At 37.7% G+C, this 14,696-nt stretch overlaps 1 protein-coding gene across 3 annotated transcripts in view; it reads left to right on the top strand.

The window, feature by feature from the left end:
- RAB2A (RAB2A, member RAS oncogene family) overlaps positions 1 to 14,696 on the top strand; it is an 86,245-nt gene that overhangs the window by 53,016 nt on the left and 18,533 nt on the right. For all 3 annotated transcript variants that reach the window (XM_043601131.1, XM_043601133.1, XM_043601132.1), the window contains 3 exons: positions 136 to 218; positions 607 to 699; positions 9,173 to 9,284. In XM_043601131.1, coding sequence (XP_043457066.1) covers positions 136 to 218; positions 607 to 699; positions 9,173 to 9,284 — 288 coding nt within the window. The remainder of the gene's footprint in view (positions 1 to 135; positions 219 to 606; positions 700 to 9,172; positions 9,285 to 14,696) is intronic.

Here is a 14,696-nt window from a genome sequence, read left to right on the forward strand (position 1 = left end):
CTAAGACTGGTGAAGTTAGATTTTCTTTCCCTTTGCATGCTCATTCCCTACCTGCCCATATTCTATATATGAGTGAAAAGAAAACGTAGAGGACAGTTTATTAAAGAAAACTCTCAACCTTTTCTTTCCTCACAGGCAGGGCAGGAGTCCTTTCGTTCCATCACACGGTCATATTACAGAGGTGCGGCAGGCGCTTTGCTAGTGTATGATATTACAAGGTGAGAACGTGGGATGTGTCCATCCATTTGGTCAGTGCAGAGACTTCCTCTAAGTAAATACACTTGCCAGTTACCAGAGTATGGCTTTGCCTTGGACCTTAAAACTGAGGCGTCTTGAATTTAAATTTACTACAGAAATCTGCAACTAAATTATTTTCTTATGTAAATAAACACCTAAGTTAATCAATTTGGTAATATTACTTACACATTGGAATTTTCTAAAGTGGGGTTACATTTTGTTTCCAGATAACCGTACTTGAGATTTGTTTCTCATTACGTAAGTGGATATGGCTAAAAGTAGTTACCTTGAATGGAATGTGTGCTGTTCATTGCCCACTACTAGGGAGAACACTTTGAAAATAGCGGTCAAATTTTCTCTTATTTTTAGGAGAGATACATTCAACCACTTAACAACCTGGTTAGAAGATGCCCGCCAGCATTCCAATTCCAACATGGTCATTATGCTTATTGGAAATAAAAGGTAAAAAGATTATCTAAAGCTTTTTTGCATTAACGATGTAGACTGTGGATAGCAGTTTGTGTGATAACTGTTAGAGTGCTTATTTTCTACGTTTGTCCAAATGTAAGTTATTGGTGTCTTAAATTGCAAAATTTTGAAAATCCTAAGGTGATTCTTTCAGTTTTAAAATACAGATGATACGGGGGCGCCTGGGTGGCGCAGTCGGTTAAGCGTCCGACTTCAGCCAGGTCACGATCTCGCGGTCGGCGAGTTCGAGCCCCGCGTCGGGCTCTGGGCTGATGGCTCAGAGCCTGGAGCCTGTTTCCGATTCTGTGTCTCCCTCTCTCTCTGCCCCTCCCCCGTTCATGCTCTGTCTCTCTCCGTCTCAAAAATAAATAAATGTTAAAATACAGATGATACGATTTGTGGGACATCATCATCATTGTCATTATTATTATTGTTATTATTATTATTAGAAATAGTTTTGGTTGGAAGGTAAACTTTAAAGAATAATCTGAAGGAAGTTCATCTGATTCATAATTGAAATAAAACACTGTAGATCACTGTTAAATGTTATCCAAATTATTTTAAATACTTCACAGTAGAAGTAACAATGTGTGCAGAGTTAAGAAAAAATATTTTTCTTTTTTTTATGACTTAATGTGCATTAAAAGTTCATATCATACATATATTATTCAGGTGTATTTTCATGAAAGCCCTGAAACACTTCTAATACTCTTTAGTAGATATCACATTAGTACTTTTAAGCTTACCTCTAAGGCTTTATATTCATGTTATCCTAATGTTGTTTTTTTAATCTCATTTCATTTTATATCTCTAGGGAGCATTATTTGCAGCGAACATCTTTGTGTTCTACATTTAAAATAATAGTACACGGGAAAACTTTTTTGGCCATAGTTTCTCTAAACTTACAGAGTGTGGGAAAGGCTTCACTAATTTTAGTAGAAAATTACAGTGGCAATAAATAAAACTAGTATTCTAAATTTTCAGACTTCTATCTTATCAGTGTTTTTCCTTGTGTCTGAAACCTGGTGGGTGGCAACTTACTGATGGCTTAAATTTGGTTGTTGTCTCTGAGGACCTTATAGTCCCGGTATGGAATGATAATTAAGATTATGGAGGTGTTGGCTAACACCTTGGTGGTAATCATACTGTGTCATATAAATGTATCAAACTAGCACATTGTACAGGTTAAACTTATACAGTATTATGTATCAATTATATCTCAATAAAAAATAATCCCTAAACAATTCTTAAGAAAGTATTTTCGTCACATCTACTTGATCCCCCCCAACTCTAAGCTAGTTACCATGGTCTTCCTAAATTTCCAATATTAGATGATTACTTTCTTATATGTAGAGTCCTTTAATCAAAACAAACACAAAAACAAACAAAAAAAACAAAACCTAAATAAATGGAGAGATACACTGTACTTATTGATTGGAAAACTCATTTTTAAGATGGCAGGTCTTCCCAAATTGATCTAAAGATTCATTGTGTTCCCAGTCAAAATTCTTCATCTTTATTTATCTTTGAGAGAGAGACGGCATGTGAGCAGAGGAAGAGCAGAGAGAGGAAGATACAGAATCCGAAGCAGGCTCCAGGCTCTGAGATGTCAGTGCAGAGCCTGACATGGGGCTCGAACTCACAAACTGTGAGATCGTGACCTGAGCTGAAGTCGGACGCTTACCCGACCGAGCCACCCAGGTGCTCCCCACGCCCCACAACCAAAATTCTTTAGGCTTTTTAAGAAGGTGGAAACTAGCAAGCTGATTTTAAAATGTGTATGAAAATGCAAAGATCGTAGAATAGCCAAAGTTGGGGGATCCACTGGTTGCACTGTACTGATTTCAAGATTTATTATAAAAGTACTACAATCAGTTTAGTCTGGTATTGACATAGACCAGTGGAAGAGAGTGAGAAATCCAGAAGTAGATTCATACATATATGGTCAATTAATTTTTTGCAAAAGTGCCAAGACAGTTCAGTGGGGGAAAGCATCAAATGGTGCTGAAATAATTGGATAGCCGCGGGGGGATGGGGGGGACCTTGACGCTTACCTCACACCATATACAAAAATTAACTGGAGGTGGGGGGGCAACTGGGTGGCTGAGTCTGACTCTTGATTTTGACTCAGGTCATGATCTCACAGTTGGTGGGATCAAGCCCCATGCTGGGCTCTGCACTGTTAGTGCAGATCCTACTTGGGATTCTCTCGCCCTCTCTGTGCCCCTCCCCTCCTGGTGCTCACGCATGTGCATTCTCTCTTGCGCGCAAAATAAGTAAGCATTTTTTAAAAATCTGGGAGACGGGATGCCTGGGTGGCTCAGTCGGTTAAGCGTCCAACTTCGGCTCAGGTCACGATCTCAGTTTGTGAGTTTGAGCCCCACATCGGGCCCTGTGCTGACAGTTCACAGCCTTGGCCTGCTTCAGATTCTGTGTCTCCCTCTCTCTGCCCCTCCCCTGCTCTCACTCTGTCTCTCACTCTTTCTCAAAAATAAATAAACATTAAAGAAAACCTCAGTCATTTCACGCTCATTACAATGGCTAAAATTAACAAGATTAACGTAGCAAGTATTGGCAAGGATGTAGAGGAACTGAAACTCTCATATTGCGGATGGGAATGTAAAATGATACAGCCAGTTGCAAAACAGTTTGGTAGTTTCTCTAGATTAAACATGCATACGATAAAACACCTAGGCATTCCGTTCCTAGGTATTTACTCAATGTAAACATGTTTTCATAGGGCCGCACAAAGAATTACACACAAAATACTCTAGCAGGTTGGTTTGTAATAGCTCATAAGTGGAAACAACCCACATTTCCAATAATAAGTGAATGGATAAATTGTGATATAGTCCTACAATGGAATACCACTCAACAATAAAGAAGAAAGAGCCATTGATATATGCAGCAAAGTGGATGAATTTCAAAATAATTATGCTGAGGGGTGCCTGGGGGGCTCAGTCAGTTAAGCATCCAACTTGGGCTCAGGTCATGATCTCGCGGTTCCTGAGTCCAAGCCCTGTGTTGGTCTCTGTGCTGACAGCTCAGAGCCTGGAGGCTGCTTCAAATTCTGTCTCTCCCTCTTTCTCTGTGTCCCTTCCCTGCTCACACTGTTTCTCTCTCTCTCTCTCTCTCTCTCTCTCTCTCTCTCTCTCTCTCTCCCTCTCTGTCTCTCTCTCAAAAATAAATCAACATTAAAAAATAATAATAATTATGCTGAGTGAAAAAACCCAGACAAAAATGAAGATGTGTAATTATATAAATTATAGTAGTGAAGACATATATAAAATACTAGAAAATGCAGAAAGCAGATCATAAGTTGCCTAGGGTAAAGTGGAAGGAAAGGATGGATTACAGTGGGGTGTGAGGAAAAGGAGGAGACGTGAATGGCTTCGCGGTAAACATGTCAACCTGTCAAACTCAGCATTTTATACTAAATGTGCGGTTTCTTCTGTGTCAGTTATACTACAATAAAGTTGTAGAAACAAACCAGTAAGATAGCAAATAGCATTGTATTGTATAGATTTCATTTTAGAAAAAGTTGTTTTAATAGAAATCAAGGTTTGCTGTCAAGAGAAAATACTTAAGTAATATTTCAATTATAAAAGGCCAATTGTTACTTCTTTGTGACTAGAAGTGTCTATCATCTTGGCCTTTGCCCAAGGCCTTTCGTGGTTATTCTTCATTTAAACTATCTCACTAAACCTTTTAAGATTAAGGCTTTTGTAGGGAAACTTTAGTCTTTGTAGTATGGAAGTATTCTTACTACCATTCAGTGGTGAGGTATGAAATAATAAGAGAAGAATTTTGGAGAATAAAGAGAATTTTCATACTTGTAATCTCACCAGTGTTTTCCTTGTGTCTCAAACATGGTGGGTGGCCACTTACTGATGGCTTAAATTTTGTTCCTGCCCATGAGGAGCTTATAGTCTAAGTGAAAAGGAAAAGCATAGTATATACAAGAGGTGTTTCTAATGAGTAGAGATGGGTGGCCCTTATAATTTAAGCATAGTAGCTGTGGAAAGACATTTTAAGGAAGAAACTAGGAGAAAGGAACGAAGAATGTATGACATGCAAAGAGTGAATAGGAATGAACAGAGATAAATGAGGTAATTATTATTAGATGAGGTGAATTGGGGTAGACATGGGAACAGGGAGTAGGCAATTTTTGAATTAGATGAATTAAGCAGTAGGGAGCCAGTGAAGGGATTTGAGAAGGGCAGTGGCCTAGTCAGAGTGACAGATGACACAGATTTTTCTTACTATGGCATTTTAAACTGGTTACACAAGAAATAGGAAGCAGAGCCTACAAAGATGAAAAATTCTTGATAGTCGAGGGTTATAATACAAGCCCTAAACAAAAAGGGGGTATGGGTTATGAATGCCTTAGGAAGGAAGGATAGTTAAGTAATGGAAACCATTTAAATGGGATTGTTGGGAATGAAAGTCAAAGACAACAATATGATTTTTATGCCTGTAAAACTGAGGAAACAAGTAAAGAAGGGTGTGATAAAAGAAAGTTGTGCCTTCTTTTATGTTTCCTTTTTTTTTTTTTTTTTAAGTAGGCTTCATGCCCAACGTGGGGCTCGAAAGCATGACCCTGAGATCAAGAGTCAGATGCTCTACTGACTCATACAGCCAGGTGCCCCAAAAGATCATGCATCCTAAATTGCCACTTATTTATTTTTTTATTTTTAACAGTCTCTCAAACGTACATGTCTTTAATCCTCTTTGTTAAGATAACATTTGCAAATGCAGACATAATCAGAGAGAGCGGGAGTGGAAAACCGTAATTTTATCCCCAAATAAGGTATTATTTAAATATGGCTTATGCTTAAAATGGGATAAAGGTACTTGAGGGGAAAGGTATTTTCTTGAAGATTTCGTGTAATTCAAAGCTAATATTCCCTTAAGAACGATAGAAGAGGAGGCTGATTTCCAGGAACATGTTTCCACATCACTGTTGCTAGTGTTTTCCCCCCATTTTTTATTCCTACTAGAATGTAAGCTCCATGAGGCCAGGGGTTTTTAGATTTTTGTCTGTTTTGCTGAGTGGTCTGTCCCCAAATGTAGGAAAGGGCTTGGCACACAGGAAGCCCTCAGATTATAGTTGGATAGTTGCCTGTGCTATAATATTTGTAGACTTAGTTTGCCTTCCTTTTTTGTTCTCATCTTACCACTAACATCTCATAGCATGGCATCTAAATGAACAGTAGTATGACATATCCTTGTGGTTCCCTTTGTAATATTCTGTATCAAACTTTCTAACATTTCAGATTTTCGGGAGTATTTTTTTGAGACTTGCACCACTGAATGCTTAGATGACATTTTATGAATTGTAAATTACTTTAAACGTGTAACAACTGTGATAGTTACAGAATCACTCAGAAGGTTCAATTACATAAACAGCGGTGACTGATGATGTCCTGAGTAACAACTTTGTAAACATAATTGACAGCTTATTCTGGTCAGCCAGCTTGAAAGGTATCCAGTTCGTGGTGAATTTTGTGAAGGTGAAACAGTGATATTACTTTAACATTAGATAGAGGAAACATCTTTGTTTCATCTCTAGTATGTAAATCTGCACAGAATACTAACGTTCTTTACTGTGCACTCAGTAAAAATAGTACTGTGAAAGACTGCAAAATTATATGGGAAAAGTGATCCACAATATACAGGAAATGAAGAAAAAGGCAAAATACAACAGTGGGTATGAGCATATTCCAATGGGAAGAAATAGACAATAATAAAGGAGTAATCTAGAATTATGTTCACCAAGATGTTCATTACCTGTGGAAAGTGAAATTATGGGTAATTTTTTTCTCTGTATTTTTCCATGTTTGACAAAAAGTTCTCCAGTCAGTTCTTATCAGGACCAGTAATCCTTATGTAATAGTAGTCTGAATGGAATCACTCTACCAGCTCTTCCTAGAGTGTGAACTTGGATGCTTTATTTCACCTCTTTGTTCCTCTGTTTCCTCATCTGTCAAGTGAATTAAATGAGATAATCCATGTAAAACACTTCACACAGTACCAAGTTCATTCCGTGTCACTCTCCTCATCCATGAGTAAAAATGGTTTAGTGAATTGTGATGCACATTATTAATTCGTCACTAAAAATTGTGTTTATGGAAAAGAGGTCGTGACACAGGCAGCAGGGACAGGTGAAGGAAAGTAGGGCGCAAAGTTGCAGCTGGAGCATGGTTATGCATATGTGTGACAAAGGTCGCTGTGGAGTAGAAAACCAGGACTAAGAAGAAAGAAATTAGAAGTAAGTCGATTTGGGGATGACTGCCCTACTTTCTAGAGGAACCTTCCGCCTCTCCCTGGCTCTCCTCTCTCTGCTTACTCTGCTCTTCTGCATTGACCACTCGGTCACACTATATTCTTTTTGGAGTAGTCTAGTCCGTCCTCTACCCAGAATGTGCCCTTTTTTGTCTGACTTGTTTATTAGTACATCCGAAGCGCGCTTAGTAAAATTCCTGGCTTATAATAAAAGACATTCAATAAATATTTGTCAAATGAAATGATTTCCTTTTCTTGGGTGTTTCTGTATTTCTAATTTAATAATGATGATACTAGGCATTTATGAAACTAATGCTGAACTAAAGGAAAATTAACATAGATGTGCGATACCGGTCACATTCTTCGGAGTGCCAGATCTAACGGGGTGTGAATTTGTCACGTGTCGATGAGGATTGTGATACAATGGGAACTTTCAAACACTGCTGCTGAGAGTATAAATTACACAACTGTTTTGGGAAGCAACTTTATACTAAGTATATATTCAAGTACAATGGCTTTTGAGCTTTTTGATTTGATTTAAAATAAATGCATTTTATATCATGCCCTAGTATGTGTGTACTTACGTAAAAACAAATTCCATGAGACAGTGGGTGATGCACTCTGATATTTTCTTTTATTCCTTACTATTTCACTGAGTCATGGCCCAGTTTGAAAAACACTACCTTTGAAAAGTTCTGGCACATGTACACCAACATGTGTGAAAATTTTTTATCGCAGCATTGTTTATAGTAATGCAAAATTAGAAATTACTTTGTCAAATGGAAAATTAAAAAACAAATTGTGTTGGGGTGCCTGGGTGGCTCAATTGGTTCGGCGTCCGACTTCGGGTCGGGTCACGATCTCACCGTTTGTGAGTTCGAGCCCCACGTCAGGCTCTGTGCTGACAGCTCAGAGCCTGGAGCCTGCCTCGTATTCTGTGTCTGCCTCTCTGCCCCTCCCGCTCCTCCCTCCCTCCCTCCCTCCCTCCCTCTCCCTCTCCCTCTGTCTCTCTCTCTCTCTCTCTCTCTCTCTCTCTTTCTCACACACACAAATATTTAAAAAATAAATAATGTTGCATTCATTCAGTGGACTATGATATAGCAGTAAAACATTAAGAAACTAGATCTACATATATCGTGTTGATAATTGAAAAACATCATGTTGACCAAAATTAACAAGTTGTAGAATGATAGCTCTACCTGAATTTTTTTTAATGTGCAAAAAACCCCCTTTATTGTATGGCTGTAAACATAAGTGTACATATAAAAGACCCGCATGAGAGTGAAAGCACCAAATACAGACAAGTGGTTACCTTAGACGTAAGAGGGAAAAGAATGAGATCAGGAACAGACAGGCACACAGGAGGTGAACCAACTGTAACTCGATTTTATTTCTCATCAGGAAAGAAATTTAATACAAATGTCAAACTAACATGTCAGGGCTAGGTGGTAGTCTGAGGCTTCTGTTCTTCGTCCTTTTCTGTGTGCTTAAAATCTTTTGCAATAAGAAAACATTTTATACGAAAGCTTAGAACTTTTTACAGTAAAACACACTCGAAAGACTGCTACTCTCCCCCCACCTTACCAGAACGGTTCCTGTAGGATAAAAATGAATCCCATGCTTTCCCCCAAAACTCCTGGCCTAGACTTTCGTTTCTTTCTCTATATCTCTGTTAACGATTTTATTAGGAGTTAAATCAAGTGAGATTAATAATCTAGTTAGTGTTTCCTTAGTGCTTTGAATTTTATTGAGCAGTTTCCTAGAGCTTCTGAAAACTGTGCGATTTGTTTTTTAATCACATTCATAGAAACTCAGTCTGACTGAAAGATGAGACTAGTGTAATTCAAATTTTTATTTTGAATAAAACTGTTGCCTTCTTTGGGAACCCACTATACTCAAAAGCAGAGTGTTGGGTAGACGCTCCAAGTAGGTTTCCCTTACTTTTAGCGTTCTAGAAGTCTGACTCAGAATCTTTCTCCTGTTGGATTGTTTGTTCTTTGAAACTGAGCACTGTGCTATAACTGTTTTGACCTTCATAAGACCTAGAATAGTGCAGTTGATGGTTATGTGGTAAAAATTAATTGAAAAAATAGCACAACTTTGAATCTCATGGTGCACTTTCCACCGATGCCTCTGTTTATACTGTGTTGGTTAATGTGGCCTTTTATTTCCTTATATTTAGTGATTTAGAATCTAGAAGAGAAGTAAAAAAAGAAGAAGGTGAAGCTTTTGCACGAGAACATGGACTTATCTTCATGGAAACTTCTGCTAAAACTGCTTCCAATGTAGAAGAGGTAAATAAATGGCCCATTTAAATGTTCGTCATCTTTTTTACTTAATTGGAATGTATTGTGTGCTCTCATATTCACTTTTTGATGTCTCTTCTAAACCTTTTTAGTCTTTATTATCATAGAGTAGGAAGATTCCTTCTGTTTGAAATGCCTTGTCTTACAGCATTCGTCTTAAATCAGACTCCTAAATTATATTCTGAACCTTCTCTCTAAGCCAAAATGCTTTAACACATCTTTGTATATATTTATCCTGAGAGGGAAAAAATAACACTAATGAAATTTAGAAAGGTATCAAGACACTAAACATTCGTAGCAATTTGTATCTACTTTTTCTTAAATAGGGAAAGTATTCTTACTGTGTAGCATACAAAGCATGGGAACTCTGCCATCTTTAGTAAAATTTAAAGCGTCTCCGTGATTTTCATTGATCAGCCTGAACCGCTACAAGTCTTCTGAACACATCATGTTCTTTTATGCTTTTTGTATTTGGGTATGGTATTTATATACTATACATAGATGAGTAGGCAGTTAATTCTCTCTAAGGTAAAAGTATTGCCACATTCTGTTTTATAACAGGCAGGAAAGAGGCTGGGGCACCTGGCAAGCTCAGTCAGTGGAGCATGTGACTCTTGATCTTGGGGTTGTGAGGTTGAGCCCCACGTTTGGTGTAGAGATTGCTTAAAAACAATATCTTAAAAAAAAAAAAAAGCAGGGAAGAGGCTAAGAAAATAAGTAATTTGCCTAGAGTAATGCCACCTTCTGGGTAAGAATCTTAGCAGCAGCTGCAAAAAGGGACTCTAGAAACTAAATGATTTAAAAATCTCCTTTTTCTAAGGATAGCAGAGATGAGGTCCTAGACAGTAGCTAACACAATGCCTTTCATGTAGTAAACAGTGAGTAAATATTTATTAAGAATGTACCTGGAGCTCTTTGGATTAACTTTTGAACCCAGAAATAGACTACAATTATTCAACAGCATTGATATTTTTGCTGGAAAATTATTTCTTAGGTAAGATTTTATCTCTACTTGAAGAAGTGCTCTATGACTGTCCTCAATGCATTTCCTACATTTCCTGCAACCACCAATTAATGCTTTACCAGTTGCCAGTAATTACAGTTTGATAACGCACAAAAGTAATACTGCATTTTGCACAGCAAATCCAGAAATTTGTTCTGCCTCTTGGTTCAACTTAGAATAGACATGTAAAGGCACCTGTTTCAGAGAGGTACTCCTTTACTAGAGGTGTTATATTTGAAACCATAAGGGCCGATGTGTTGTGGAGATTTCAAGACCTCTGAAACATATCCTTATTGATTGTTATTGATTTTCTTATTTATTTTGAGAGCCCTAAAGCCAAAACTGTCTACTTTCAGTTAAAAAAACAAACAAACAAACATACTATGAGGCATCTGGCTGGCTCAGTGAGAAGAGCATACAGCTCTTGATCTCGGGGTTGTGAGTTTGAGTCCCACATGGGGTGTAGAGATACTTAAGTTAATAAAACTACTCTGAAGTCGGATGACAGAGCATCTACTACTATAAAGTACTCCCAGATTTCTGGCTTTGTTTCTGATGATTTTGTTCATTTTACTTATTCGTAACCAGAAACCATAGGTATTTTATTTGTAAGCAGCAAATTACTATTGACATTCGGCTGACCACTTAAATCAATTCCATTAATGTTTTGGCAGCACTTATTACAAAAATCCTGTATATGTGGTTAATAATAATTACATACATTTTGTCTTGGGGCTCTGGCCCCTGGGTGGCTCAGTCGGTTAGGCGTCCCAGCTTCGGCTCAGGTCATGATCTCACAGTCTGTGGGTTAGAGCCTTGCATCAGGCTCTGTGCTGACAGCTCAGAACTTGGAACCTGTTTCAGATTCTGTGTCTCCCTCTCTGTCTCTGCCCCTCCCCCACTTGTGCTCTGTCTCTCTCTTAAAAAAAAAAAAACATTAAAAACAATAATCAATCAATCAATCAATCAATCTGGGCAGGAATTTCCCATACTCATGAGAGAACTTTAATTATGTAAATTAATCTGTTTCAGATTCTGTGTCTCCCTCTGTCTCTGCCCCTCCCCCACTTGTGCTCTGTCTCTCAAAAAATAAACATTAAAAACATAAATAAATAAATAAATAAATAAATAAATAAATAAATCTGGGCAGGAATTTCCCATACTCATGAGAGAACTTTAATTATGTAAATTAATTTGTCTCTGAGAAGCCAAGGATATTAAGAAATAATCTTTTTAAATCCCATTTTAAAAGATCATAGACAAGCATTATATAATATAATCATCCATGCGATTTTACCTAATAGCTAAAAATATTTCATGATAAAGTATTTTGAGAAGGTGGAGGACCATTCTGTGATCCACAAAGAGCAAAATCAAACCTGAATCTCTACATGACTTAGGAACTTATTGACCATGAAAGCAATAACCAAAGGGCTTCTGCATCTAGAAAACATCGGAATGGACTTCCTCACCTCTTCCACCTGCCAACTAAAGCTAAAACTCTGAACATTATATGTAAAACAATAAGAAGACCTGAAGGTGGAGAGAACACCATCTAGAGACCTTGGGATCTGAGGAAAGTGACACAGCAGTGATTTCCCTTGGTTTTCTTCAGATCAGACGCTAGAAAAACTGGCAATCCAGAAAGACCAGCAGGTGCAGGGGGAAAAAGAGAAGCCTACCTTCTAGTCAAAGGTCCAGGAAAGCCTGTTAGCAAGAAAATAACCATTCTACTACAGCCAGACATGACAGAAAATGATGGTGCTGCTTCTACCATCAGCTTGCCGTGATAAGGTTCTCCCACACTCACCGTTGTCCTGTGGGATTGGGGTCAGAGGAAGCCAGCAAAAGTATAGGTTTAAAAAAAAATTTTTTTTAATGTTTATTTTTGAGACAGAGAGTGACAGAGCATGAGCGGGTAGAGAGAGAAAGGGAGATACAGAATCCAGAGCAGGTTCCAGGCTCTGAGCTGTCAGCACAGAGCCCGACACAGGGCTCAGACTCACTAACTGCGAGATCGTGACCTGAGCCGAAGTCAGATGCGCAACCAACTGAGCCACCCACGCACCCCAAAAGTATAGGTTTAAATAAGATCCAGAGTCTCATAATGTAGAACCCCAAATGTCCATATTTCATTAGAAAATAACTCTTCATATCCAGAACCAGGAAGATCTCAAACTGAATGAGGGAAAAAAAAATCAATAGATACTAATAGTAAGAGGACAGAGACGTTGGAACCATCTGACAAAGATTTTTTAGGCAGCCATCATAAAAATGCCTTAACAAACAGGAGCATGCCTGAAACAAGTGAAAAAATAGTCTCGGCAATAGAAATAGAAGTAAGGGGTACCTGGGGGGCTCAGTCAGTTAAGCGTCTGACTCTTGATTTCGGCTCAGGTCTTGATCTCACAGTTGTGAGCTTGAGCCCTGCATAGGGCTCTGCACTGACAGCACGAAGCCTACTTGGAATTCTCTGTCTCCCTCTCTCTCTGTGCCTCCCTTTCCTTCTCTCTCTCTCTCTCTCTCTCCCTGTCAAATAATAATAATATAATAATAATAAACATTAAAAAAAAGAAATATAGGTAAAAAGAAGGACCAGATAGAAATTTTAGAACTGAAAAATATAATAATTGACAAAGGTTCAGTGGATGAGATCAACAGCAGAATGAAGGGGACAAAGGAAAGAAATAGTGAATTGGATGATAGACTAATAGAAACCACTCAGTCTAAACTACAGAGAGAAAATGGACTGGAAAACAAAAATGAACAGTGATTCAGGGACCTGTGGAGCCATAACCCAAATTCTAACATTGTGTTACCAGATTCCTAGAAGGAGAGAAGAAGGATGGTCCTGAAAAAGTACTCAAAGAAATAACAACTGAAAACTTTTCAAATGTGGCAGAAGATACAAACCTACAGATTCAAGAGGCCGAGCCAACTCCAAACAGGATAAACCCAAACAAATTCACACCAAGCCAAACTTCTTCCATAGTCAAATCTCTGAAAGCTAAAGACAAAAATTATGAGAGCTGTGAGAATCACCTTACCAATTCAATGCCGGCAGATTTCTCATTAGAAACCATGGAAGTCAGAAATACACAGCAATTACAAGAGCTGAAAGAGAACAGGGTTCAGGATTCTAGAACTAGCAACAATACCTTTGAAGAATGAAGAAAAATGAAAACATCAGATGAAAGAAAACTAAGAATTTACTAATATAAGATCCGCTACAAAAACAGTGGCTAATGGAAGTTATCTAACAAATGAAATGATAAAAGAAGGAATCTTTGAAGGAATACCAGTAACCAAAAGTATGGATAAGTATATATATAGGAAATATCATAAACCATGGCAGAGAAAGGGGACATCAGGGGAGGTAAGGTTCCTATGACACTCAAATGACACTAGTAGACTGTGATAAGTTATATGTGTAGATACATAAAGTGTAGATATATATGTGTAGATATGTAAAGTCTATATAAAGTTTATACATATAAGTGCAATTCCTGGAGTAACTACTAAAAAATTTTCAAAGAGATACACTAAAAAATAGATAAATCCGTATGCAATTTTTAAAAAGGTTCAATTAACCCTCAGGCAGAAAAAAGAAAACCAAAAACAGCAACAAAAAAATCAAAATGACAGACTCAAGCCCTCACATAGCAATAATTATATGAAATGTACATGATCTAAATACACAAATCAAAAGAAATTGGCAAAGAGGATTAAAGAACAACCATCTGGATGTCTACAAGAAACTCACTTCAAATATAACAATTCAGGCAAGTTGAAAATAAAATGATTGGAAAAGACAGATCATACAAGCATTAATCAGAGGAAGGCACGTGTGGCTCTCTTTAGACTTAACAAAGAAAATTGCCAGAGACAGAGTAGGACGTTATATAATAATAAAAGAAGAGTCTGCCAGGAAGACCTAGCGATCCTAAATGTGTATGTACCAAAGAATACAGCTGCAAGATAATGTGAAGCAAAAACCAAGAAAGCAACTGGAAATAAACTAGACAGTGGAATTAAACTAGAAATCGATAACAGCCTCCAATTATGATTATGGATTTGCCTATTTCTCCTTTCAATTCTGTTAGCTCTGGTTATCAATAAGTGATAACTGGAAAGAAAATCTCCAGAAATTTGGAAACTGAACAACACACACTTCTGAATAATCTGGGCCGAGGGGATGTCTTCAAGGAAATTTAAAAATACATTGAACTTTGAATGAAAATGAACTACAACATACTATACTTTCTCAAATAGGAATTGAAGACTTCTCAGCTTACTAAAAAGCATCTACAAAAACCCAGAGCTAACATTAGGCTGAATGTTTTACTCCGTAGATCAGGAACAAGGCAAGGATGTCTGTGCTCATCATTATTCAAGAT

Source organism: Prionailurus bengalensis, chromosome F2, assembly GCF_016509475.1.
Source record: "Prionailurus bengalensis isolate Pbe53 chromosome F2, Fcat_Pben_1.1_paternal_pri, whole genome shotgun sequence".
Lineage (NCBI taxonomy): Eukaryota > Metazoa > Chordata > Mammalia > Carnivora > Felidae > Prionailurus > Prionailurus bengalensis.